Source organism: Carassius gibelio, chromosome B19 (assembly GCF_023724105.1).
Source record: "Carassius gibelio isolate Cgi1373 ecotype wild population from Czech Republic chromosome B19, carGib1.2-hapl.c, whole genome shotgun sequence".
NCBI classification, from domain to species: Eukaryota; Metazoa; Chordata; class Actinopteri; order Cypriniformes; family Cyprinidae; genus Carassius; species Carassius gibelio.
In genome coordinates this window covers 35994138-36021342 of record NC_068414.1, presented here as the reverse complement: position 1 = coordinate 36021342, position 27205 = coordinate 35994138, and the positions used below count along the sequence as shown (strand labels likewise).

General features: G+C 33.6%; 1 protein-coding gene across 2 annotated transcripts in view; it reads right to left on the bottom strand.

Moving 5' to 3' along the window:
- LOC127978687 (glutathione S-transferase A) overlaps positions 1–27205 on the bottom strand; it is a 209307-nt gene that overhangs the window by 178635 nt on the left and 3467 nt on the right. Inside the window, exons 4-6 of one of the 2 annotated variants that reach the window (XM_052583558.1) lie at positions 23633–23751; positions 22979–23067; positions 22009–22402 (exon numbers count right to left, since the gene is read on the bottom strand). The exons of the other annotated variant lie outside the window; for it this stretch is intronic. Coding sequence (XP_052439518.1) covers positions 22270–22402; positions 22979–23067; positions 23633–23751 — 341 coding nt within the window. The 3' untranslated portion in view covers positions 22009–22269. Of the gene's footprint in view, positions 1–22008; positions 22403–22978; positions 23068–23632; positions 23752–27205 lie in introns of those variants that run through there. 2 annotated transcript variants of the gene reach the window in all.

The window sequence follows — 27205 nt, the reverse complement described above, 5'->3', positions numbered from 1 at the left end:
TGATAATTTTGAATTATTACTGAAATACAACCTTTTTTTGTTTCAAACAGTTCATTGAACAATAATAAATGAAGTACCTGAAGCTGACAATGATGTAAATGTATAATAATTAGCAAAGATGATTAATTTAGCGCTGTAAATGCGCGTGTGCTGGCAGGAGACGCGCTGCCAGGACCAAACACAGCAGAACGGTAGGAAACTTCACTCCTCTCATTATTTCTCTTTTACTATAGCGATTTATTTTTAGATACGTGATCTGAGTCTTTCATATAGCTGTAGATTTAATAGAGAAATAGTTATTTTTTACATTCTTTGGTAAAGTTTTCAGCTCGGGACCTCGGAGCCTGTTCGCGACTCGGTTGATTTAGATCGGCACTTCGGAGCCTGTTCGCGACTCGGTTGATTCAGATCGGCAATTCGGAGCATGTTCGCGACTCGGTAAATCTTTATCCTTTCTTTTTTTATAAGAAATTGTATTCTTTATTAGATTTTAGAATCTTTTATTCAGGATGTGTTAAATTGATAAGAAGTGAAATCAAAGATTTATATTATTAGAAGAGATTTATATTTGGAATAAACGCTGTTCTTTAAAAAGTTATACATCGAAGAATCCTGAAAAAAGTATCGCAGATTCCAATATAATGTTTTATTCAGATCGGCACTTCGGAGCATGTTCGCTACTCTGTTGATTTTTTAAAATCATTTTAAAAGTTTTAAAATTGCTTGTTTTATTTTTGTAATAATTTTTCTTTATGATTATTTTACTTTCTTTTATGTAAAGCACTTTGAATTACCATTTTGCATGAAATGTGCTATATAAATAAACTTGCCTTGCCTAGTGTGTTAGTGAGCTTATACACACATACACACACGCACCCACCCACACACACACACACACTACCGGTCAGAGTTTGGGATCAGAATTATTTTTAATGTTTTTTACAGGAATTTATTTTACTCAACAAGACAGCATTTATTTGATCAAAAATACTGGAAAACATGTAATATTGTTTAATATTTTTTAAATTTTTTCTATTTTAATATACATGAAAGTGTAATTTATTCATGTGATGTGCAGCTATATTTTCAGCATCATTTCTCCAGTCTTCAGTGTCACATGATCTTCAGAAATCGGAATAATATAATGATTTATTATTAGAATTATCAACAGTTTTGCTGATAAATATTATTTTGGAATCTGTGATTCTTTTTTCAGGATTCTTTGATGAATAAAAAGTTAAAAAGAAGGGCATTTATTTAAAAAATTTATATTTCCAAACAATATTCACTATAGTTACAACCTTTTTTTGTTTCAAACAGTTCATTGATCAATAATAAATGAAGTACCTGAAGCTGACAATGATGTAAATGTATAATAATTAGCAAAGATGATTAATTTAGCGCTGTAAACGCCCGTGTGAGGGGCGGAGACACGCGTGAGGACCAAACACAGCAGAATGGTAGGAAACTTCACTCCTCTTATTATTTCTCTTTTACTATAGCGATTTATTTTTAGATACGTGATCTGAGTCTTTCATAGAGTTGTAGATTTAATAGAGAAATATAGTTAGTTTTTACATTCTTTGGTAAAGTTTTCAGATCGGCACTTCGGAGCCTGTTCCACATCGGTTGATTCAGATCGGCAATTCGGAGCATATTCGCGACTTGGTAAATCTTTATCCTTTCTTTTTTTTATAAGAAATTGTATTCTTTATTAGATTTTAGAATCTTTTATTCAGGATGTGTTAAATTGATAAGAAGTGAAATCAAAGATTAATATTATTAGAAGAGATTTATATTTGGAATAAACGCTGTTCTTTAAAAAAATTATACATGGAAGAATCCTGAAAAAGTATTGTAGATTCCAAAATAATATTTGATTCAGATCGGCACTTCGGAGCAAGTTCGCGACTCGGTTGATCGGTTGATTCAGATCGGCACTTCGGAGCATGTTCGCGACTCGGTTGGTCGGTTGATTCAGATCGGCACTTCGGAGCATGTTCGCGACTCGGTTGATCGGTTGATTCAGATCGGCACTTCGGAGCAAGTTCGCGACTCGGTTGATCGGTTGATTCAGATCGGCACTTCGAAGCATGTTCGCGACTCGGTTGATCGGTTGATTCAGATCGGCACTTCGGAGCATGTTTGCGACTCGGTTGATTCAGATCGTCACTTCGGAGCATGTTCGCGACTCGGTTGATTCAGATCGGCACTTCGGAGCATGTTAGCGACTCGGTTGATTCAGATCGGCACTTCGGAGCATGTTCCCGACTCGGTTGATAAAGATAGGCAATTCGGAGCATATTCGCTACTCTATTGATTTTTTTAATCATTTTAAAAGTTTTAAAATTGCTTGTTTTATTTTTGTTATAATTTTTCTTTATGATTATTTTACTTTCTTTTATGTAAAACACTCTGAATTACCATTGTGTATGAAATGTGCTATATAAATAAACTTGCCTTGCCTAGTATGTTAGTGGGCTCATACACACACACACATACGCACGCACACACACACACACACTACCAGTCAGCGTTTGGGATCAGAATGATTTTTAATGTTTTTTACAGGAATTTATTTTACTCATCAAGACAGCATTTATTTGATCAAAAATACTGGAAAACATGTAATATTGTCAAATATTATTAAATTTTTTCTATTTTAATATACATGAAAGTGTAATTTATTCATGTGATGTGCAGCTATATTTTCAGCATCATTTCTCCAGTCTTCAGTGTCACATGATCTTCAGAAATCGGAATAATATAATGATTTATTATTAGAATTATCAACAGTTTTGCTGATAAATATTATTTTGGAATCTGTGATACTTTTTTCAGGATTCTTTGATGAATAAAAAGTTAAAAAGAAGGGCATTTATTAAAAAAATTAATATTTCCAAACAATATTCACTATAGTTCAATAGTTTGGGGTCAGTAAATTTTTAATAATTTTAAATAAACGCTGTTCTTAAAAAAATTATGCATCGAAGAATCCTGTAAAAAGTATCGCAGATTCCAAAATAATATTTGGTAGCACAACTATTAATAGTTCTAAGAATAAATCATCATATTTTCATGATTTCTAAAGATCATGTGACACTGAAGACTGGAGGAATGATGCTGAAAATACAGCTGCACATCACAGAAATAAAATATATTTTAAAGGATATTAAAATAGAAACCATTATTTTATATATTTTATTTTGATAATTTTGAATTATTACTGAAATACAACCTTTTTTTGTTTCAAACAGTTCATTGAACAATAATAAATGAAGTACCTGAAGCTGACAATGATGTAAATGTATAATAATTAGCAAAGATTATTAATTTAGCGCTGTAAATGCGCGTGTGCTGGCAGGAGACGCGCTGCGAGGTCCAAACACAGCAGAACGGTAGGAAACTTCACTCCTCTCATTATTTCTCTTTTACTATAGCGATTTATTTTTAGATACGTGATCTGAGTCTTTCATATAGCTGTAGATTTAATAGAGAAATAGTTATTTTTTACATTCTTTGGTAAAGTTTTCAGCTCGGGACCTCGGAGCCTGTTCGCGACTCGGTTGATTTAGATCGGCACTTCGGAGCCTGTTCGCGACTCGGTTGATTCAGATCGGCAATTCGGAGCATGTTCGCGACTCGGTAAATCTTTATCCTTTCTTTTTTTATAAGAAATTGTATTCTTTATTAGATTTTAGAATCTTTTATTCAGGATGTGTTAAATTGATAAGAAGTGAAATCAAAGATTTATATTATTAGAAGAGATTTATATTTGGAATAAACGCTGTTCTTTAAAAAGTTATACATCGAAGAATCCTGAAAAAAGTATCGCAGATTACAATATAATGTTTTATTCAGATCGGCACTTCGGAGCATGTTCGCTACTCTGTTGATTTTTTTAAATCATTTTAAAAGTTTTAAAATTGCTTGTTTTATTTTTGTAATAATTTTTCTTTATGATTATTTTACTTTCTTTTATGTAAAGCACTTTGAATTACCATTGTGCATGAAATGTGCTATATAAATAAACTTGCCTTGCCTAGTGTGTTAGTGAGCTTATACACACACACACACACGCACCCACCCACACACACACACACTACCGGTCAGAGTTTGGGATCAGAATTATTTTTAATGTTTTTTACAGGAATTTATTTTACTCAACAAGACAGCATTTATTTGATCTAAAATACTGGAAAACATGTAATATTGTGTAATATAAATAATAATAATAATAAACAATGTAAACATAGTTAGGCTATTGAAGTTCCCCTTGCTCCACAACAAATCCTTTAAATATAACAGTATTTACAAAATATAATTAAAAGATATAAATTCACAAGCCAAAACGAATGATCATTTGAGGCTAGAATGAAACTGAAACTAAAGTTGGCTCTCTCATTGGACACAAAATCAAATTTTTCTGTAAATATTGTTTCCGTACTTCACTCGCTTCCAATATCCACATAAAAGAAAATGTTTTACATCAGGGCAGTAACGTGATAAGGCTTAACAGTACAGATTTTACTAAATAAAAACTGAGCAGTGTGTGTTTGTGTTTAAAGTTACTGTTTTTTATTATGATAATGAACGGACAAAGGTGATAAAAATGAATAGATATATATTAAATATATATATATGTATATATATATACATTAAATATATATATATATATATATATATATATATATATATATATATATATATATATATATATATATATATATATAATTTTTTTTTCTTTGTTGTTGTTATGGCCTATATCTGACGTATTATTAAATGTGTTTTGTTGTTACTTTTTTGTCAGTTGTCCTATTTTCCGAGTAATTATTAATAGGCTAATAATAGGCCTATAATTTAATTTTTACGTAGCCTAATAATTAATTTATTCTTGAAATAAAATGTAAGGCTTTAGAATTAAGATGGACATTTTAACGACGTCTGCCAATGACGTCTTTTTGATGTCTTTTCAACAAGTTATTGCTGGGTGGGAGTGATTCGCGAAACTTGCTGCAGAGTCCCGATCTGAATCAAATGTTTTGCAAACTCTCTCCAAATTCCTGATCCCAAATAATTCGCGAAAGGCGCTTCTGAGTCCCGATCTGAATCAAATCTTTTGCAAACTCACTCCGAAGTGATCTCAAATGATTCGCGAAATGCGCTTCTGAGTCCCGATCTATCAAATGTTTTGCAAACTCACTCCGAAGTCCTGATCTCAAATAATTCGAGAAACGCGATTCGGAGTCCCGATCTGAATCAAATATTTTGCAAACTCACTCAGAAGTCCGTCCTGATCTCAAATGATTTGCGAAAGGCGCTTCGGAGTCCCGATCTAGTTTTTTTTTTTTTTTTTTAAAGAGTAGATTTAGAATAGTGAATGCTAAGGTTAGAGGGTTAAATAAATATATGATAAATAATAATAATAATAAACAATGTACACATAGTTAGGCTATTTAAGTTCCCCTTGCTCCACAACAAATCCTTTAAATTTAACAGTATTTAGAAAATATAATTAAAAGATATAAATACACAAGCCAAAACGAATGATCATTTTAGGCTAGAACGAAACTGAAACTAAAGTTGTGTCTCTCATTGGACACAAAATCAAATTTTTCTGTAAATATTATTTACGTACTTCACTCGCTTCCAATTTCCACATAAAATAAAATGTTTTACATCAGGGCAGTACGGTGATAACTCTTAAGGGTACAGATTTTACTAAATAAAAACTGAGCAGTGTGTGTTTGTGTTTAAAGTTACTGTTTTTTATTATGATAATGAACGGACAAAGGTGATAAAAATGAATATATATATTAAATATATATATATATTTTATCGTTGTTGTTGTTATGGCCTATATCTGACATATTATTAAATGTGTTTTGCTGTTACTTTTTTGTCAGTTGTCCTATTTTGAGACTAATTATTAATAGGCTAATAATAGGCCTATAATTAAATTTTTACGTAGCCTAATAATTAATTTATTCTTGAAATTAAATGTAAGGCTTTAGAATTAAGATGGACATTTTAATGACGTCTGCCAATGGCGTCTTTTTGATGTATTTTCAACGAGTTATGGGAGTGATTTGCGAAACGGAGTCCAGATCTGAATCAATTGTTTTGCAAACTCACTCCAAATTCCTGATCCCAAATAATTCGTGAAAGGCGCTTCTGAGTCCCGATCTGAATCAAATATTTTGCAAACTCACTCCGAAGTGATCTCAAATGATTTGCGAAATGCGCTTCTGAGTCCCGATCTATCAAATGTTTTGCAAACTCATTCCGAAGTCCTGATCTCAAATAATTCGCGAAACGCGATTCGGAGTCCCGATCTGAATCAAATGTTTTGCAAACTCATTCCGAAGTCCTGATCTCAAATAATTCGCGAAACGCGATTCGGAGTCCCGATCTGAATCAAATATTTTGCAAACTCACTCAGAAGTCCTGCTCTCAAATGATTTGTGAAAGGCGCTTCGGAGTCCCGATCTAGTTTTTTTTTTTTTTTTTTTTTTTAAAGAGTAGATTTAGAATAGTGAATGCTAAAGTTAGAGGGTCACATAAATATATGATAAATAATAATAATAATAAACAATGTTAACATAGTTAGGCTATTTAAGTTCCCCTTGCTCCACAACAAATCCTTTAAATTTAACAGTATTTAGAAAATATAATTAAAAGATATAAATTCACAAGCCAAAACGAATGATCATTTTAGGCTAGAACGAAACTCAAACTAAAGTTGGGTCTCTCATTTGACACAAAATCATTTTTTTCTGTAAATATTATTTACATACTTCACTGGCTTCCAATATCCACATAAAAGAAAATGTTTTACATCAGGGCAGTAACCTGATAACGCTTAACAGTACAGATTTTACTACATAACCACTGAGCAGTATGTGTTTGTGTTTAAAGTTACTGTTTTTTTATTATGATAATGAACAGACAAAGGTGATAAAAATGAATAGATATATATTAAATATATATATATATATATATATATATATATATATATATATATATATATATATATATATATATATATATATATATATATATATATATATATATATATATTCGTTGTTGTTGTTATGGCCTATATCTGACGTATTATTAAATGTGTTTTGCTGTTACTTTTTTGTCAGTTGTCCTATTTTGAGAGTAATTATTAATAGGCTAATAATAGTCCTATGATGACATTTTTATGTAGCCTAATAATTAATTTATTCTTGAAATTAAATGTAAGGCTTAAGAATTAAGATGGACATTTTAACGACGTCTGTCAATGGCGTCTTTTTGATGTCTTTTCAAGGAGTTATTGCTGGGTGGGAGTGATTCCCGAAACAGAGTCCCGATCTAAATCAAATGTTTTGCAAACTCACTCCAAATTCCTGATCCCAAATAATTCGCGAAAGGCGCTTCGGAGTCCCGATCTGAATCAAATCTTTCGCAAACTCACTCAGAAGTCCTGATCTCAAATGATTTGCCAAAAGCACTTCGGAGTCCCGATCTAGTTTTTTTTTTTTTTTTTTTAAAGAGTAGATTTAGAATAGTGAATGCTAAGGTTAGAGGGTCAAATAAATATATGATAAATAATAATAATAAACAATGTAAACATAGTTAGGCTATTTAAGTTCCCCTCACTCCACAACAAATCATTTAAATTGAACAGTATTTAGAAAATATAATTAAAAGATATAAATTCACAAGCCAAAACAAATGATCATTTTAGGCTAGAACGAAACTGAAACTAAAGTTGTGTCTCTCATTGGACACAAAATCAAATTTTTCTGTAAATATTATTTACGTACTTCACTCGCTTCCAATTTCCACATAAAATAAAATGTTTTACATCAGGGCAGTACGGTGATAACTCTTAAGGGTACAGATTTTACTAAATAAAAACTGAGCAGTGTGTGTTTGTGTTTAAAGTTACTGTTTTTTATTATGATAATGAACGGACAAAGGTGATAAAAATGAATATATATATTAAATATATATATATATTTTATCGTTGTTGTTGTTATGGCCTATATCTGACATATTATTAAATGTGTTTTGCTGTTACTTTTTTGTCAGTTGTCCTATTTTGAGACTAATTATTAATAGGCTAATAATAGGCCTATAATTAAATTTTTACGTAGCCTAATAATTAATTTATTCTTGAAATTAAATGTAAGGCTTTAGAATTAAGATGGACATTTTAATGACGTCTGCCAATGGCGTCTTTTTGATGTATTTTCAACGAGTTATGGGAGTGATTTGCGAAACGGAGTCCAGATCTGAATCAATTGTTTTGCAAACTCACTCCAAATTCCTGATCCCAAATAATTCGTGAAAGGCGCTTCTGAGTCCCGATCTGAATCAAATATTTTGCAAACTCACTCCGAAGTGATCTCAAATGATTTGCGAAATGCGCTTCTGAGTCCCGATCTATCAAATGTTTTGCAAACTCATTCCGAAGTCCTGATCTCAAATAATTCGCGAAACGCGATTCGGAGTCCCGATCTGAATCAAATGTTTTGCAAACTCATTCCGAAGTCCTGATCTCAAATAATTCGCGAAACGCGATTCGGAGTCCCGATCTGAATCAAATATTTTGCAAACTCACTCAGAAGTCCTGCTCTCAAATGATTTGTGAAAGGCGCTTCGGAGTCCCGATCTAGTTTTTTTTTTTTTTTTTTTTTAAAGAGTAGATTTAGAATAGTGAATGCTAAAGTTAGAGGGTCACATAAATATATGATAAATAATAATAATAATAAACAATGTTAACATAGTTAGGCTATTTAAGTTCCCCTTGCTCCACAACAAATCCTTTAAATTTAACAGTATTTAGAAAATATAATTAAAAGATATAAATTCACAAGCCAAAACGAATGATCATTTTAGGCTAGAACGAAACTCAAACTAAAGTTGGGTCTCTCATTTGACACAAAATCATTTTTTTCTGTAAATATTATTTACATACTTCACTGGCTTCCAATATCCACATAAAAGAAAATGTTTTACATCAGGGCAGTAACCTGATAACGCTTAACAGTACAGATTTTACTACATAACCACTGAGCAGTGTGTGTTTGTGTTTAAAGTTACTGTTTTTTATTATGATAATGAACAGACAAAGGTGATAAAAATGAATAGATATATATTAAATATATATATATATTTTCGTTGTTGTTGTTATGGCCTATATCTGACGTATTATTAAATGTGTTTTGCTGTTACTTTTTTGTCAGTTGTCCTATTTTGAGAGTAATTATTAATAGGCTAATAATAGTCCTATGATGACATTTTTATGTAGCCTAATAATTAATTTATTCTTGAAATGAAATGTAAGGCTTAAGAATTAAGATGGACATTTTAACGACGTCTGTCAATGGCGTCTTTTTGATGTCTTTTCAAGGAGTTATTGCTGGGTGGGAGTGATTCCCGAAACAGAGTCCCGATCTAAATCAAATGTTTTGCAAACTCACTCCAAATTCCTGATCCCAAATAATTCGCGAAAGGCGCTTCGGAGTCCCGATCTGAATCAAATCTTTCGCAAACTCACTCAGAAGTCCTGATCTCAAATGATTTGCCAAAAGCACTTCGGAGTCCCGATCTAGTTTTTTTTTTTTTTTTTTTAAAGAGTAGATTTAGAATAGTGAATGCTAAGGTTAGAGGGTCAAATAAATATATGATAAATAATAATAATAAACAATGTAAACATAGTTAGGCTATTTAAGTTCCCCTCACTCCACAACAAATCATTTAAATTGAACAGTATTTAGAAAATATAATTAAAAGATATAAATTCACAAGCCAAAACGAATGATCATTTAAGGCTAGAACGAAACTCAAACTAAAGTTGTGTCTCTCATTCGACACAAAATCAAATTTTTCTGTAAATATTATTTACGTACTTCACTCGCTTCCAATATCCACATAAAAGAAAATGTTTTACATCAGGGCAGTAAAGTGATAACGCTTAACGGTACAGATTTTACTACATAAACGCTGAGCAGTGTGTGTTTGTGTTTAAAGTTACTGTTTTTTATTATGATAATGAACAGACAAAGGTGATAAAAATAAATAAATAAATATATATATATATTCGTTGTTGTTGTTATGGCCTATATCTGACGTATTATTAAATGTGTTTTGTTGTTGCTTTTTTGTCAGTTGTCCTATTTTCAGCGTAATTATTAATAGGCTAATAATAGGCCTATAATAAAAATATTACGTATCCTAATAATTAATTTATTCTTGAAATAAAATGTAAGGCTTTAGAATTAAGATGGACATTTTAATGATGTCTGCCAATGACGTCTTTTTGATGTCTTTTCAACAAGTTATTGCTGGGTGGGAGTGATTCGGGAAACTTGCTTCGGAGTCCTGATCTGAATCAAATGTTTTGCAAACTCACTCCAAATTCCTGATCCCAAATAATTCGCGAAAGGCGCTTCTGTAACAGGTGTTTAAAGAATTTAACAAATAATTAATTAAATTAATTGCTGTTGGTGCAAATAGGTTTATCAGAAGATTCTAAGAGTCGTAAAGGAGGTAGCGGGTTGTAGTGAGAAACAACAGACAATACAAGTTAGATGCAAACTGGTATGTAATTAGATTTCCAGTGAGAATTATAATCAGGTTAAATACAATATCAGGCAATGATACAAATCTCAAGCATGAAAATCCCCTCGAGAGTGCACTCTTCTTTTACCCCAGAAAACAGAAAAGTATTGTACAGACTGGTAAATGAAATGACAAAAAGAAATAAAATAAACAAAAATACTCAAAGGAGTGGTGTCTTTTTTTTCTCTTTTAAAACACCTTTCTCAAAATATATCACATATCAATTTCAATCAACTTATGGCTATGGGTAACCATACACCATCAAGAGTGTTCAATGCTATTCAAAGCATGGATCAGTTTCTTGTCAATCCCTGTATTTGTCAATCTCAAAAAAAAAAAAAGTATTCAATAGTCTCTAATAGGAATTGTCTTACTTAAAGCAAGACTGGAGAATGAAAGAAAGGATATGGTCCTCTTCTTTATGAATTGTAGTCTTTTCCTCTCTGTAGCAGATTCGGGTGGCTCGCCATCAAACGTGAATTTCATAGGATATCGCAGAAGATCACAATCCAGAACCAAGGAAAAAAAAAAGAAATACGAGGAAGAAGAAAAAAAAAAAAAGAAAGGGACAAAAAAAAAACCTGGCCTCTAGAACAATCCTATCTGTCTTCCTCACACAGGCGCATGTGACCAATAATGGCGCCGGTGAACTCTTTATTTAGCGTCTTTTGCTTTCACTCAAGCACGCGTCGGCCAGCAATGGCGTTGGTGAATGATGAATACCCACACGATTCACTATAAGCCTGGAGTGAAATGTGACTCAACAACATTCACTCGGCTTCTCCATACGCTGCTTGGTATTAAATTTATCAAATTAAAGGTTTTCTACTTTTCTTCAATTATACACTTCTAGTTTTGATCGCAGAGATCGACTCGCGTCTTCTCTCCTCTATGCTCAGCTCTCTTCTCGTTACGCAGGCGCGTCCAACAACACACACACACACACACACAGCGCGTGATGACGGAGCTCGCTCATTGGTCAATCACCAATCAAATAGTAATAACTTAAAACGTCAACTGTTTGAGTTAAATCTTTTTTTTTTTTTCCTTTTTATAATACATCACTTTTCAACTTTTATTAAGGGAAAATCATATAACTAAATTGTCTAAATAAAAAATTTAACTTCATTTAACCTGTGTTACACTTCGGAGTCCCGATCTGAATCAAATCTTTCGCAAACTCACTCATAAGTCCTGATCTCAAATGATTTGCGAAACGCACCTCGGAGTCCCAATCTAGTTTTTTTTTTTTTTTTTTTTTTTTTTTTTTTTTTTTTTTAAAGAGTAGATTTAGAATAGTGAATGCTAAGGTTAGAGGGTCAAATAAATATATGATAAATAATAATAATAAACAATGTAAACATAGTTAGGCTATTTAAGTTCCCCTCGCTCCAAAAGAAATCCTTTAAATTGAACAGTATTTAGAAAATATAATTAAAAGTTAAAAATTCACAAGCCAAAACGAATGATCATTTTAGGCTAGAACGAAACTGAAACTGAAGTTGTGTCTCTCATTCGACACAAAATCAAATTTTTCTTTAAATATTGTTTCCGTACTTCACTCGCTTCCAATATCCACATAAAAGAAAATGTTTTACATCAGGGCAGTAAGGTGATAACGCTTAAAGGTACAGATTTTACTACATAAAAACTGAGCTGTGTGTGTTTGTGTTTAAAGTTACTGTTTTTTTTATTATGATAATGAACAGACAAAGGTGATAAAAATAAATAGATATATATTAAATAGATACATCAATATTTTTTTTCTTTGTTGTTGTTATGGCCTATATCTGACGTATTATTAAATGTGTTTTGTTGTTACTTTTTTGTCAGTTGTCCTATTTTCCCAGTAATTATTAATAGGCTAATAATAGGCCTATAATTGAATTTTTACGTAGCCTAATAATTAATTTATTCTTGAAATAAAATGTAAGGCATTAGAATTAAGATTGACATTTTAACAACGTCTGCCAATGACGTCTTTTTGATGTCTTTTCAACAAGTTATTGCTGGGTGGGAGTGATTCGCCAAACTTGCTTCGGAGTCCCGATCTGAATCAAATGTTTTGCAAACTCACTCCAAATTCCTGATCCCAAATAATTCGCGAAAGGCACTTCTGAGTCCCGATCTGAATCAAATATTTTGCAAACTAACTCTGAAGTGATCTCAAATGATTCGCGAAATGCGCTTCTGAGTCCCGATCTAACAAATGTTTTGCAAACTCACTCCGAAGTCCTGATCTCAAATAATTCGCAAAACGCGATTAGGAGTCCCGATCTGAATCAAATATTTTGCAAACTCACTCAGAAGTCCTGATCTCAAATGATTTGCGAAACGCGCTTCAGAGTCCCGATATAGTTTTTTTTTTTTTTTAAAGAGTAGATTTAGAATAGTGAAATCTAAGGTTAGAGGGTTAAATAAATATATTATAAATAATAATAATAATAAACAATGTAAACATAGTTAGGCTATTGAAGTTCCCCTTGCTCCACAACAAATCCTTTAAATATAACAGTATTTACAAAATATAATTAAAAGATATAAATTCACAAGCCAAAACGAATGATCATTTGCGGCTAGAATGAAAGTGAAACTAAAGTTGGCTCACTCATTGGACACAAAATCAAATTTTTCTGTAAATATTGTTTCCGTACTTCACTCGCTTCCAATATCCACATAAAAGAAAATGTTTTACATCAGGGCAGTAACGTGATAAGGCTTAACAGTACAGATTTTACTACATAAACATTGAGCAGTGTGTGTTTGTGTTTAACGTTACTGTTTTTTTATTATGATAATGAACAGACAAAGGTGATAAAAATGAATAGATATATATTAAATATATATATATATTTTCGTTGTTGTTGTTATGGCCTATATCTGACGTATTATTAAATGTGTTTTGCTTTTACTTTTTTGTCAGTTGTCCTATTTTGAGAGTAATTATTAATAGGCTAATAATAGGCCTATAATGACATTTTTACGTAGCCTAATAATTAATTTATTCTTGAAATTAAATGTAAGGCTTTGGAATTAAGATGGACATTTTAACGACGTCTGCCAATGGCGTCTTTTTGATGTCTTTTCAAGGAGTTATTGCTGGGTGGGAGTGATTCCCGAAACAGAGTCCCGATCTAAATCAAATCTTTCGCAAACTCACTCATAAGTCCTGATCTCAAACGATTTGCGAAACGCACCTCGGAGTCCCGATCTAGTTATTTTTTTATTTTTATTTTTTTATTTTTTTTAAAGAGTAAATTTAGAATAGTGAATGCTAAGGTTAGAGGGTCAAATAAATATATGATAAATAATAATAATAAACAATGTAAACATAGTTAGGCTATTTAAGTTCCCCTCGCTCCACAAGAAATCCTTTAAATTGAACAGTATTTAGAAAATATAATTAAAAGTTAAAAATTCACAAGCCAAAACGAATGATCATTTTAGGCTAGAACGAAACTGAAACTGAAGTTGTGTCTCTCATTCCACACAAAATCAAATTTTTCTTTAAATATTGTTTCCGTACTTCACTCGCTTCCAATTTCCACATAAAAGAAAATGTTTTACATCAGGGCAGTAAGGTGATAACGCTTAAAGGTACAGATTTTACTACATAAAAACTGAGCAGTGTGTGTTTGTGTTTAAAGTTACTGTTTTTTTATTATGATAATGAACAGACAAAGGTGATAAAAATAAATAGATATATATTAGATAGATACATCAATATTTTTTTTCTTTGTTGTTGTTATGGCCTATATCTGACGTATTATTAAATGTGTTTTGTTGTTACTTTTTTGTCAGTTGTCCTATTTTCCGAGTAATTATTAATAGGCTAATAATAGGCCTATAATTGAATTTTTGCGTAGCCTAATAATTAATTTATTCTTGAAATAAAATGTAAGGCATTAGAATTAAGATGGACATTTTAACAACGTCTGCCAATGACGTCTTTTTGATGTCTTTTCAACAAGTTATTGCTGGGTGGGAGTGATTCGCCAAACTTGCTTCGGAGTCCCGATCTGAATCAAATCTTTTGCAAACTCACTCCGAAGTGATCTCAAATGATTCGCGAAATGTGCTTAGGAGTCCCGATCTATCAAATGTTTTGCAAACTCACTCCGAAGTCCTGATCTCAAATAATTCGCGAAACGCGATTCGGAGTCCCGATCTGAATCAAATATTTTGCAAACTCACTCAGAAGTCCTGATCTCAAATGATTTGCGAAAGGCGCTTCGGAGTCCCAATCTAGTTTTATTTTATTTTTTTTAAAGAGTAGATTTAGAATAGTGAATGCTAAGGTTAGAGGGTTAAATAAATATATGATAAATAATAATAATAATAATAAACAATGTAAACATAGTTAGGCTATTTAAGTTCCCCTGGCTCCACAACAAATCCTTTAAATTGAACAGTATTTAGAAAATATAATTAAAAGATATAAATTCACAAGCCAAAACGAATGATCATTTTAGGCTAGAACGAAACTGAAACTAAATTTGGGTCTCTCATTCGACACAAAATCAATTTTTTTCTGTAAATATTATTTACGTACTTCACTCGCTTCCAATTTCCACATAAAATAAAATGTTTTACATCAGGGCAGTACGGTGATAACGCTTAAGGGTAGAGATTTTACTAAATAAAAACTGAGCAGTGTGTGTTTGTGTTTAAAGTTACTGTTTTTTATTATGATAATGAACGGACAAAGGTGATAAAAATGAATAGATATATATTAAATATATATATATAATTTTTTTTTTCTTTGTTGTTGTTATGGCCTATATCTGACGTATTATTAAATGTGTTTTGTTGTTACTTTTTTGTCAGTTGTCCTATTTTCCGAGTAATTATTAATAGGCTAATAATAGGCCTATAATTGAATTTTTACATAGCCTAATAATTAATTTATTCTTGAAATAAAATGTAAGGCTTTAGAATTCAGATGGACATTTTAATGACGTCTGCCAATGACGTCTTTTTGATGTCTTTTCAACAAGTTATTGCTGGGTGGGAGTGATTCGGGAAACTTGCTTCGGAGTCCTGATCTGAATCAAATGTTTTGCAAACTCACTCCAAATTCCTGATCCCAAATAATTCGCGAAAGGCGCTTCTGAGTCCCGATCTGAATCAAATCTTTTGCAAACTCACTCCGAAGTGATCTCAAATGATTCGCGAAATGCGCTTCGGAGTCCAGATCTATCAAATGTTTTGCAAACTCACTCCGAAGTCCTGATCTCAAATAATTCGCAAAACGCGATTAGGAGTCCCGATCTGAATCAAATATTTTGCAAACTCACTCAGAAGTCCTGATCTCAAATGATTTGCGATAGGCGCTTCGGAGTCCCGATCTAGTTTTTTTTTTTTTTTTTTAAGAGTAGATTTAGAATAGTGAAATCTAAGGTTAGAGGGTTAAATAAATATATTATAAATAATAATAATAATAATAAACAATGTAAACATAGTTAGGCTATTGAAGTTCCCCTTGCTCCACAACAAATCCTTTAAATATAACAGTATTTACAAAATATAATTAAAATATATAAATTCACAAGCCAAAACGAATGATCATTTGCAGCTAGAATGAAACTGAAACTAAAGTTGGCTCACTCATTGGACACAAAATCAAATTTTTCTGTAAATATTGTTTCCGTACTTCACTCGCTTCCAATATCCACATAAAAGAAAATGTTTTACATCAGGGCAGTAACGTGATAAGGCTTAACAGTACAGATTTTACTACATAAACACTGAGCAGTGTGTGTTTGTGTTTAACGTTACTGTTTTTTTATTATGATAATGAACAGACAAAGGTGATAAAAATGAATAGATATATATTAAATATATATATATATTTTCGTTGTTGTTGTTATGGCCTATATCTGACGTATTATTAAATGTGTTTTGCTTTTACTTTTTTGTCAGTTGTCCTATTTTGAGAGTAATTATTAATAGGCTAATAATAGGCCTATAATGACATTTTTACGTAGCCTAATAATTAATTTATTCTTGAAATTAAATGTAAGGCTTTGGAATTAAGATGGACATTTTAACAACATCTGCCAATGGCGTCTTTTTGATGTCTTTTCAAGGAGTTATTGCTGGGTGGGAGTGATTCCCGAAACAGAGTCCCGATCTGAATCAAATCTTTCGCAAACTCACTCATAAGTCCTGATCTCAAATGATTTGCGAAACGCACCTCGGAGTCCCGATCTAGTTATTTTTTTATTTTTATTTATTTTAAAGAGTAAATTTAGAATAGTGAATGCTAAGGTTAGAGGGTCAAATAAATATATGATAAATAATAATAATAAACAATGTAAACATAGTTAGGCTATTTAAGTTCCCCTCGCTCCACAAGAAATCCTTTAAATTGAACAGTATTTAGAAAATAGTTAAAAGTTAAAAATTCACAAGCCAAAACGAATGATCATTTTAGGCTAGAACGAAACTGAAACTGAAGTTGTGTCTCTCATTCCACACAAAATCAAATTTTTCTTTAAATATTGTTTCCGTACTTCTCTCGCTTCCAATTTCCACATAAAAGAAAATGTTTTACATCAGGGCAGTAAGGTGATAACGCTTAAAGGTACAGATTTTACTACATAAAAACTGAGCAGTGTGTGTTTGTTTAAAGTTACTGTTTTTTTATTATGATAATGAACAGACAAAGGTGATAAAAATAAATAGATATATATTAGATAGATACATCAATATTTTTTTTCTTTGTTGTTGTTATGGCCTATATCTGACGTATTATTAAATGTGTTTTGTTGTTACTTTTTTGTCAGTTGTCCTATTTTCCCAGTAATTATTAATAGGCTAATAATAGGCCTATAATTGAATTTTTACATAGCCTAATAATTAATTTATTCTTGAAATAAAATGTAAGGCTTTAGAATTAAGATGGACATTTTAACGACGTCTGCCAATGACGTCTTTTTGATGTCTTTTCAACAAGTTATTGCTGGGTGGGAGTGATTCGCGAAACTTGCTTCAGAGTCCCGATCTGAATCCAATGTTTTGCAAACTCACTCCAAATTCCTGATCCCAAATAATTCGCGAAAGGCGCTTCTGAGTCCCGATCTGAATCAAATCTTTTGCAAACTCACTCCGAAGTCCTGATCTCAAATAATTCGCGAAACGCGATTCGGAGTCCCGATCTGAATCAAATATTTTGCAAACTCACTCAGAAGTCCTGATCTCAAATGATTTGCGAAAGGCCCTTCGGAGTCCCGATCTAGTTTTTTTTTTTTTTTTTTTTTAAGAGTAGATTTAGAATAGTGAATGCTAAAGTTAGAGGGTCAAATAAATATATGATAAATAATAATAATAATAAACAATGTAAACATAGTTAGGCTATTTAAGTTCCCCTGGCTCCACAACAAATCCTTTAAATTTAACAGTATTTAGAAAATATAATTAAAAGATATAAATTCACAAGCCAAAACGAATGATCATTTTAGGCTAGAACGAAACTGAAACTAAAGTTGTGTCTCTCATTCGACACAAAATAATTTTTTTCTGTAAATATTATTTACGTACTTCACTAGCTTCCAATTTCCACATAAAATAAAATGTTTTACATCAGGGCAGTAAGGTGATAACGCTTAATGGTACAGATTTTACTACGTAAAATCTGAGCAGTGTGTGTTTGTGTTTAAAGTTACTGTTTTTTTTTATTATGATAATGAACAGACAAAGGTGATAAAAATGAATAGATATATATTAATGAATGAAGACGCGCTTCTGCTCCATTCATTAACCGAGACATGCAGAACTTGCAGGATTCATATTTAAATAGACTGTTCCGGCTTAATATTTACAGATATAAGTCCATATCTTGATTTGATGTAAGGGCAATGACCTATTTTTGTATAATTCATTAAAATTTGGCAAATTCCATGCCAATCCGCCTTAAACTGTAAATTCCGTTATTATGACTGGATTCCGCGATTCCATCCGCGTTTTCTGCATCACGGAATCATAGGGCCCTAGTTGTGGTATGCCAGCTCTATCTTGCAATGGACACAAGCCAAGACGTTCTCTTTACGTTTGCCCTAGCACTCAAATCAAAACACTGCTGACTCCTGGCAGTATGCGACTTCTGACGCAGCGCTTGTGTCTCCTTCCGCTTTGTGGGTGAAGTAAAGGCATTGTGTCACATAAAAAAATAATTGCGAAAGAACCTGAGAGATTTAAAATAAATTAAAAGAGGCTTCGAGCCTGAGAAATTTGCCTCGATCATCGAGTTACTCTAGGAATCGTTTCAGCCCTAGTTTGTACTTCCTGTGTCTGGTCTTGGATTGTTTATACTGACTCTGATTCTCTGCTGCCTGCCCTGACCTCTGCTTGTTACTTTTAATGGTAAATGGACTGCATTTATGTAGTGCTTTCAACAGACCACATGGCCATCCAAAGCGCTTTACAATTTGCCTCACATTCACCCATTCACACACTCCTTCCTACACCGACTGCTATGTCTGCCATTCAAGGATCCATCCAGCTCGTCGGGAGCAGCTGGGGTTAGGTGTCTTGCTCAAGGACACCTCGACACTTGGTCAGGTGGAGCCGGGGATTGAACCACCAAACTTCCGGGTTTGTAGACAACCTACATGAACCACTGAGCCACTCCCGCCCATGATTCTGGATATCCGACCATTCTCTTAATAAAGTTCTGCATACGGATCCGAACGTCTCCGACTCCTCATTACAGCCTTAGCTGAGGCTATTAGAACACAAAGGCTAATTGGCTATAAAACCAGAAGTACAGATAATAAATTAGTGTTATATGCAGACAATGTAATTTTATTTATATCTGAGCCCAAAAGTAGCATTCCAAATATCCTTAATCTGATCAATTACTTTGGTACATTTGCAGGATATAAAATTAATTGGAACAAGAGTGTGTTGATGACAATTACTATCAAAGATTCTTCTTGACTTCAGCATTTCCCCTTTAAAATTTCTTCAGAACAATTTACATACCAAGGAATTCAGGTGACAAAAAAGTTTTCCAACCTATTTAAGGCCAATTTTCAACCCATCATCTAAACTTAAATCCATGATCAATTTCTTGTGGGTAGGGTTAATTCAATTAAGATTATATTTCTCCCACAATTTTTGTATAAAGTGCAGAACATTCCAGTATTTCAGAGCAGGCTTTGCCCTACCTAATTTTCTTTTATTGTTATTGGGCTGCAAACCTGCCTTGACGTAATGGATGAACTGGTTGGTGTTGGAACAGGAGGAATGTCTCCCATATTCTATGAATGCAATCCTTTTATCACCCAAAGGTATAGCTAGTTCATTTTATAATCATAACCCTTTTATTCATAACTCTGTTCGTATTTGGAAACAGTTAAAGACACATTTCAAATTCACCCTAATGTCATTTCTACTCTCTATTTCAGCCAACCCCTCTTTTTGCCCTTCAATGTTAGATAGTGCATTTGAGTTTTGGAAAAATGTAGGGTTATAAAACGTAGGCGATTTATATATAAATGGGAAATTTGTTTCCTTTCAGCAGCTGTGTAAGAAATACAGTATTCCTTCTAATCACCTTTAAATAAGAGACTTTGTGAAGTGAAATATTGCTAATTATGTCACACCTACACCCATGTATCTGGACATATTTCTGGAAAGATGTCTTTCCAGGAGATGGAAGTACCATCTCCCTGTTCTATAAGGGTTTAGAACAGGTGAAGAGTCCATCTATGGAGAACATTAAATCTGCCTGGGAAGAACAACTTGCAGTAGAAATTCCTAATGAAATCTGGGAACAAAGTCTTGAACTGGTCCACAGATAGTCCATTAATGCAAGACATTGTCTCATTCAGTTTAAAGTGCTTCATAGGCTTCATTTTTCAAGTGTAAATTCAATAAAATATTTCCAGAAGTGTCTCCACTGTGTGACAAATGTCAGTTTTTAGATGCCAGCCTGTCTCATAGCTATGTCTTGTGTCCCAAATTACAGAGTTTCTGGAACAAAATATTCCACGTTTTTTCAGATACATTGGAAAATCCTATTGAACCAGATCCTGTATTAATTATATTTGGAGTTTCCAAAGAATTTTTGAGTTACAGGGGTACAACAACAGTTTGTTTCATATGGGTTGATCTCTGCCAAAAAACGTATCCTTTTGTTTTGGAAGAAAAAAAGAGGTTCCAACTCTTAAACTGTGGCTGACAGAGTTGACAAGTTTTTTTGGGTGGGGTGGGGTGGTGGGATGGATTCTTATTTGTTAAAATGTAAGTTATATATGTTTGCATTTAAAAGAGTGTAATTACAAGTGACTATCTGCTAACATTTCTAACAATAAAAGTACTTAAACTAGAAAGTTAAATTAGAAACATCTAAACATTTCGGCGGCCTCCTCGAAGACATTGTTTCAGAGAGGTCGCCAATTTATCTACTGAGTTTGGAGATCTTTCCTCTTTCTCCTAGGTGTGAAAGTAAGTCTATCTTCTGGGTACCAACCTCAGAGTAATGGCCAAATGGAGAGGAAGATCCAGGAGATAGGGCGCTACCTCCATACCTTCTGTCACAGCCACCAGAACTGCTGGAACCGATTCATTGCTGGGGCCGAGTACGCACAGAATTCTCTTCATCAGCCCACTACGAATCTCACCCCCTTGCTGTGAATACTTGGCTATCAGCCCCCTCTTTTCCCCATCAGCACACCCAACATCTCCAGTGTGGAGTTAGACGTCATAAACATCATGCGGCTGTCTGGAGAGCCTCCACTCCCACAATCCACCAAGGATTCATTGGTCTCTTCCCCATCATCCGTTAAGTAAACCCGGTTATGTATGAACTCCAGTTCCCTTCACAGTACCTTATTCACCCCAGATTCCACATTTTCCTGCTCAAACCCTATCACTCACCTGTTCCTCCTGTCTCCACAGAGCCTGGTCCTGTTGACGAACGCCCCTCTCTTCCCATGGTGCTGGAAGATTGAACGGTCTACTCGGTGAAGGAGATCCTGAGTTCCCAACGTCAGGGAGGCAAACTGGAATACCTGGTTGATTGGGAAGGTTACGGCCCCAAAGGAAGATCCTGGATCCATAGAGACGATATATTCAATCCCAATCTTCTGACAGAATTCCAGGCTTCCCATCACCAAGATCCAGCTCCATGTGTACTAGGTCGCCCTCTCCGACATCAGGGTATTCGACCATCAGGAGTGGGCCGTGGAGAGGGTCATGGAAACACCATGCTCTTCCACTCGATAGATAAACGATCCCAATCACCGGAGTTCTGATCTCCCGCACCTGACTGTCATTCACTAATCACCAGCAACAGAGTTCAAAAGCACACCGAGCACACAAACACACTGTCTGGTCTCCATTGTGGAAAGGACTCATTGCTCATGCTAAGCAACTTACCTGAACTGATGGTAAATATATTCTTTATTTGGACTGAACAGGATACAAATTTATTAGCCCCAAAAAGCAATAAAAAATGTATTCTTGATCATTACAGATACAACAACGAGTTTTATATTCAAAAATTTGTTCACAAATAACACGTCCAGCAGGGTTAAAGATAAATGACTGTAAATGAGACTGAACAGAGTTGTGATTTAATAGAGCAAGCTAAAGGTAAATCTGAATTAACTGATTGTTATGTTTTTGGTGTGGTCATGATGTTCTTCACAGGTTCTTGAGCTTCTCTTGACCCTCAGGATTCTCCAGCCAGTGAGGAGGCCAGTTGGCTTTAATACTGGGACGGTCCTTCACCATCTCGTAGTACTCCATCAGTCTGGGACAACGCTCTCGAGGACAGCTGAAACCAGATCAAACATTAAACACGTCTTATCTAAACCTTCACCTGACAGCATTAAACATTAAACCTCATAGTGCATTCAAAACCTGATACTGCTTCAAACTCAAAGAATCATTACTTTATAAACCCTTCATTACAATATGGAATGTTACTATGTCACTGCACTACCTCTCTTCATTAATAATAATAATAATAATAAAAATCACAAATTATTTAAATATTTTTCAATATTACTGAGAAATATTATTTGAATATATCACTGTATGAAATTTACAAAGCATTTTGTATTTACAGTATTAATCCCAATGAAACAAATAGATTTCATTGAATTAATTTGAAATGTATAACTCATGATTGCTCCATATTGTCCATATTGAAACCTACATATATATTTCTAACAAAGCAGCATAATTATAACTCTTGAGAGTTTTTATTCAAAATATATTACATTTCACTTAACTTTTCACTTTCAGCTGAAGACAGTATTATTTTTTCATAAAAACTGACCTGAATGTGTTATGAGGGTTAAAACATGCAGTTATTGAAAAATCAATTATATCCAGAGCAAATACTCACTGAAGTCGTGGAAAAAGCGCGATGATGGGGAAACACACCACATCGGCCATGGTGAAGTTCTTACCAGCGAGGTACGAGCCTTTACCCATCTGATGAACAAATCACTCATCGTTAGAGAAGCTCATTATTATGCTCTCAAATACAGTAACAGCATCTTCTCTACTAATAAAGAACTGCTGCAATCAACACTAGGCTTGGGAATCCTTAGAAATGTTCTGGTTCCGGGTCCGGTTCAGGTTCCGGTTCCAGTTCCGGTTCTGATTCCAGTTCCATTAAAATCATTAAACAACTATTAAAAATATAGTGGTAAGGAAAAATGCATAATACTCAACTGCTCAATACGGTTTATTACTTACTGTCAACTTAATTTAAAGGTCGGCAATGTCAAAATTCAACATATATTACAGGATACAGTATACGGTTCCATTTAAATTAACTATTATTATGTTTTTTACTATTTTACCTTCATTGAATGTAGTGTTGCTGGAAGGTATTAAGTAATATTGAGTAATGCTATAGTTCATCAATCAGCATGTGCTTCAAAGTTGATGTTTTTTACACTATCAATAACATTTTGCTTTTCAGGCAGGAATGAGCTGGTTGGCCAAATAGTTCCTTATAAATGCATGATTTATATCATCAATACAATCTGACCTTCTCCAAGTATCCATCCCAAAGTTTGAGCTCATCGATTAAACTCTCTTTATTCCTCTTCAGAGCTGATTCATGTCTCTCTCCTTCAGGAACATAATAGTCATAGAAAGCCACATAATCTGAAAAAAAAAAAAACGTTTTCTTTTATAATATGATATAAACGTGTTTATAATATTTCATATATTTATGTCTGATACAGTGAGAATATGGAGGAAAAACAGCTCAGTTTCATTCAGAGAATCAATTTATGCAATTTGCTGCAGATTCTATTTCTATGATGAAATTCTGATGATTGTGATGTAAATCTTTTTAACAGCATATCAGATACTGTTATTAGATATACAGATACACATATTCGATACACACCAGTGTTGGGTGTTGGAGCCATCTCACTAGAGGGCATATTTTTGAGTACATTTAAACTAACCGCTGATGAGTTACAGGTGCGCAATGGAAGGTCAAACAAACTTTTTGACCGTGCTGTGATGAAGGTAGAGGAAATTGTGATCGTACCTATTAACAGTTTGTTTGAATGAAAATAATTGTTTAATAATGAAGAAACGAAGTTAGGTTTAAGTTATATTTTTCCTTTGTTTTATTTTGTTATTTGCAATGCCAGATGGACAATAAATGGATTGGCATATCCGACTTTATTTTTGGACAATGAAATGATTTATTTAATGCAAAGCACGCGTCAGAAACAAACTTCTGAATTCCATTTGCGTCCCTACATGTTTAGTCAAAAAGTTTGGCCGGAGGAGCCTGGGTGAGCGTTCACACCGACATCGACGACTGAAGCGGATCAAATTGGACGACTACAGGAAAAGTCAGCAGATCTCAAGTCGGATGATGCTCGTTCATGATCGTTTTGTTTGATGAATTTACTGTGGATTATTGCTTTGATTGACCGCGGACTTCAAAGGACTACAAACCCGCACACGTAAACAAAGAGGATTCCGCGTACATGAACGCCAAAGTTTGCAGCCTTCAGCGTTTCTGGAACTGAGGTATGAAAAGCGCTTGCACTTGAACTTCATTTAAATGGCCATAATAATAAAAAGTGTGCACACAAACAAGCAAACAAAATCCAATGCATTGGTGGGTTGAAAAAGGGTATTTGTGAAACCATAAACTGTTTTTTAAAATAATTATTTACCCATGTTTATGATGTCTGAGGTGATCATGTCAAGTATATATATGCAGTGAGTATTTAAAGGTTTAAAAATCGAGCATGATGAGGCTCAAACCCAGAATGCAGTGTGTGAAAATGTTGAATCATCCATAAGAAAACGAAAGGTTAAGCTTACTGCAAAGGGGTTAATGGCAAAACTAGATACATTACAAAAACAAAGAAAGCCAAAATTTGACAAAGCATCCCAATTGAAAAAGACTATACAAGGGTTTATGGGTAACAGAGAAAATGAAAATGAGGTCAAAAGTATGCATTAAAAGTTTACATCACAATGCAAAGAAGCAAAAGAAGCACACAAGTCTGTGATTGTTTTATTGCCTGATGAAGAGAAAGACAGGCATGAAACCTGGTTTAAAGCAAAAATGTTATGGGTTGCGGAATTCAGCACTGTGGTAAATAAATGGTTGGATAAGCTACAGGAGGAATGTAAGCATGCTGCCAGTGAAATTGAACCCAATGATAGCGTTTCAAATGTAGAAACAAGAGTCAGCAGTCGCACTTCAAGCCACAAAAGTAGCCACCACAGTTCTCGCTCCAGCAAATCCAATGCCTCTGTGCAACTTGAAGCAGAAAAGGCCGCTCTTGTCACTCAAGCAAAGTCTTTAAAAGCAAAGCATGATATTGAGCAACAGTTGGAAATGTTACAGAAACGTAAGGAACAAATGGATATCGATGCAAAAATCGCAGCCTCCAATGCAAAGCTATCTGTGCTTGAGACTTTTGAGCAGCGAGCAGACAGCATCACAGTGGATGGAATGGAATCCTATGTCAGCAGACAAGCAAGATCAGCAACTACATCTCTTCATCCAGAAACTGAGACAAAGCCAAGGACTACAATACAAAGCAGCACAGATGTCATCTCATCATGTACAGCAACATGCATCTTCAAGACCTAGATCAACTGCTTCAGTAGATGGTGGAAAGTTTGGTTTCACACAGAATATGCTTCAAAAACATCAAGAGCCACCACTTGAGATTCCAGTGTTTGAAGGGGATCCATAGCAATTCAGTTTGTTTACCAAAGCTTTTAAACATTGTGTGGAGGAAAAAACTGATAACAAAGGTGACTGCTTGTACTTTCTTGAAAGGTATACAAGAGGGCGCCCAAGAGAAATTGTTCTAAGCTATAAGAATATGGCACCTGAAAGAGGTTATGATAAAGCTAAAGCTATGCTTAAACAGCAGTTTGGGGAGGATTATTTTGTTTCTGCTGCATATATGGAAAAAGTGCTTGGATGGCCTATGATCAGGTATGAAGATACTACAGCTCTTCAAGATTTTGCACTCTTTTTACGTGGTTGTTGCAATGCAATGGCAGATCTACAGTACATGCAAGAACTAGACATGCCAACAAATATGAGAGCAGTCATTTTAAAGCTTCCATTTAAACTCGGAGAAAAATGGAGAACAACTGCTTGTGATATCATGGAAAGACAGAAACGAAGAGCCAGATTTAGTGATGTTGTCAACTTCATTGAATATCAAGTTAAAATAATTTCAGATCCAATATTTGGGTCCATTCAAAATGTAGAGATGAGAACAATTGGTAAACCCAAAGATGTCTACAAATGGAAATCACAATCCCAGTCAAAGCCTAAGTTGAAAGGGGACAGTTTTGCTACCAGTGTCACCAACATTGACAAAACTCTTGTTGGTGAAATCAAAAAGGCAAATGCTGAACAGTCAATCAGCCGGTTTAAGTCTATCCCCACCACCTGTTTGTACTGTTTACCAAATCATTCTTTGGAGCAATGTAAAGAGTTTGAAAAAAAGAAACTTAGGGAAAAGGTCAACTTTATAAAGGAAAAAGCTGTCTGTTTTGGTTGCTTACATGTTGGACACTTGAGCAAAGAGTGTAAAAGGCGCTTGACTTGCAAAGTGTGCAACCAAAAACACATTGGCATATCTGACTTTATTTTTGGACAATGAAATGATTTATTTAAGGCAAAGCACACGTCAGAAACAGACTTCTAAATTCCATTTGCGTCCCTACAGTTGGGTAAGTTACTCAAAAAGGTAATCCGCTATAAATTAGTATTTACTTCTTAACATTTTTAATTGGATTACATTACTGATTACTGCATTTAAAAAAAAGTCTTTCAAGTTTACTTTACTTTTCAAGTTATTAAACAAAAAAAAAAAACCTCATAGTTCTTTCATTATTTTAATAATGACTGAAAAATGACAAATATAAAACAGCAACTTGAACGATCACTTGCATTTTTCCTGGTAACTGCGAAAAGAACTTAAACTGTTTAATAATTTTTTATCATACAGATAAGAGTGATACATTTTTTTTAATGTAAAAGATCTACTTTCATTTGTATGCACTTGTAATAGCAACCGAACTTTGTGCTTTTGTAAAATAAAGAAAACAAACT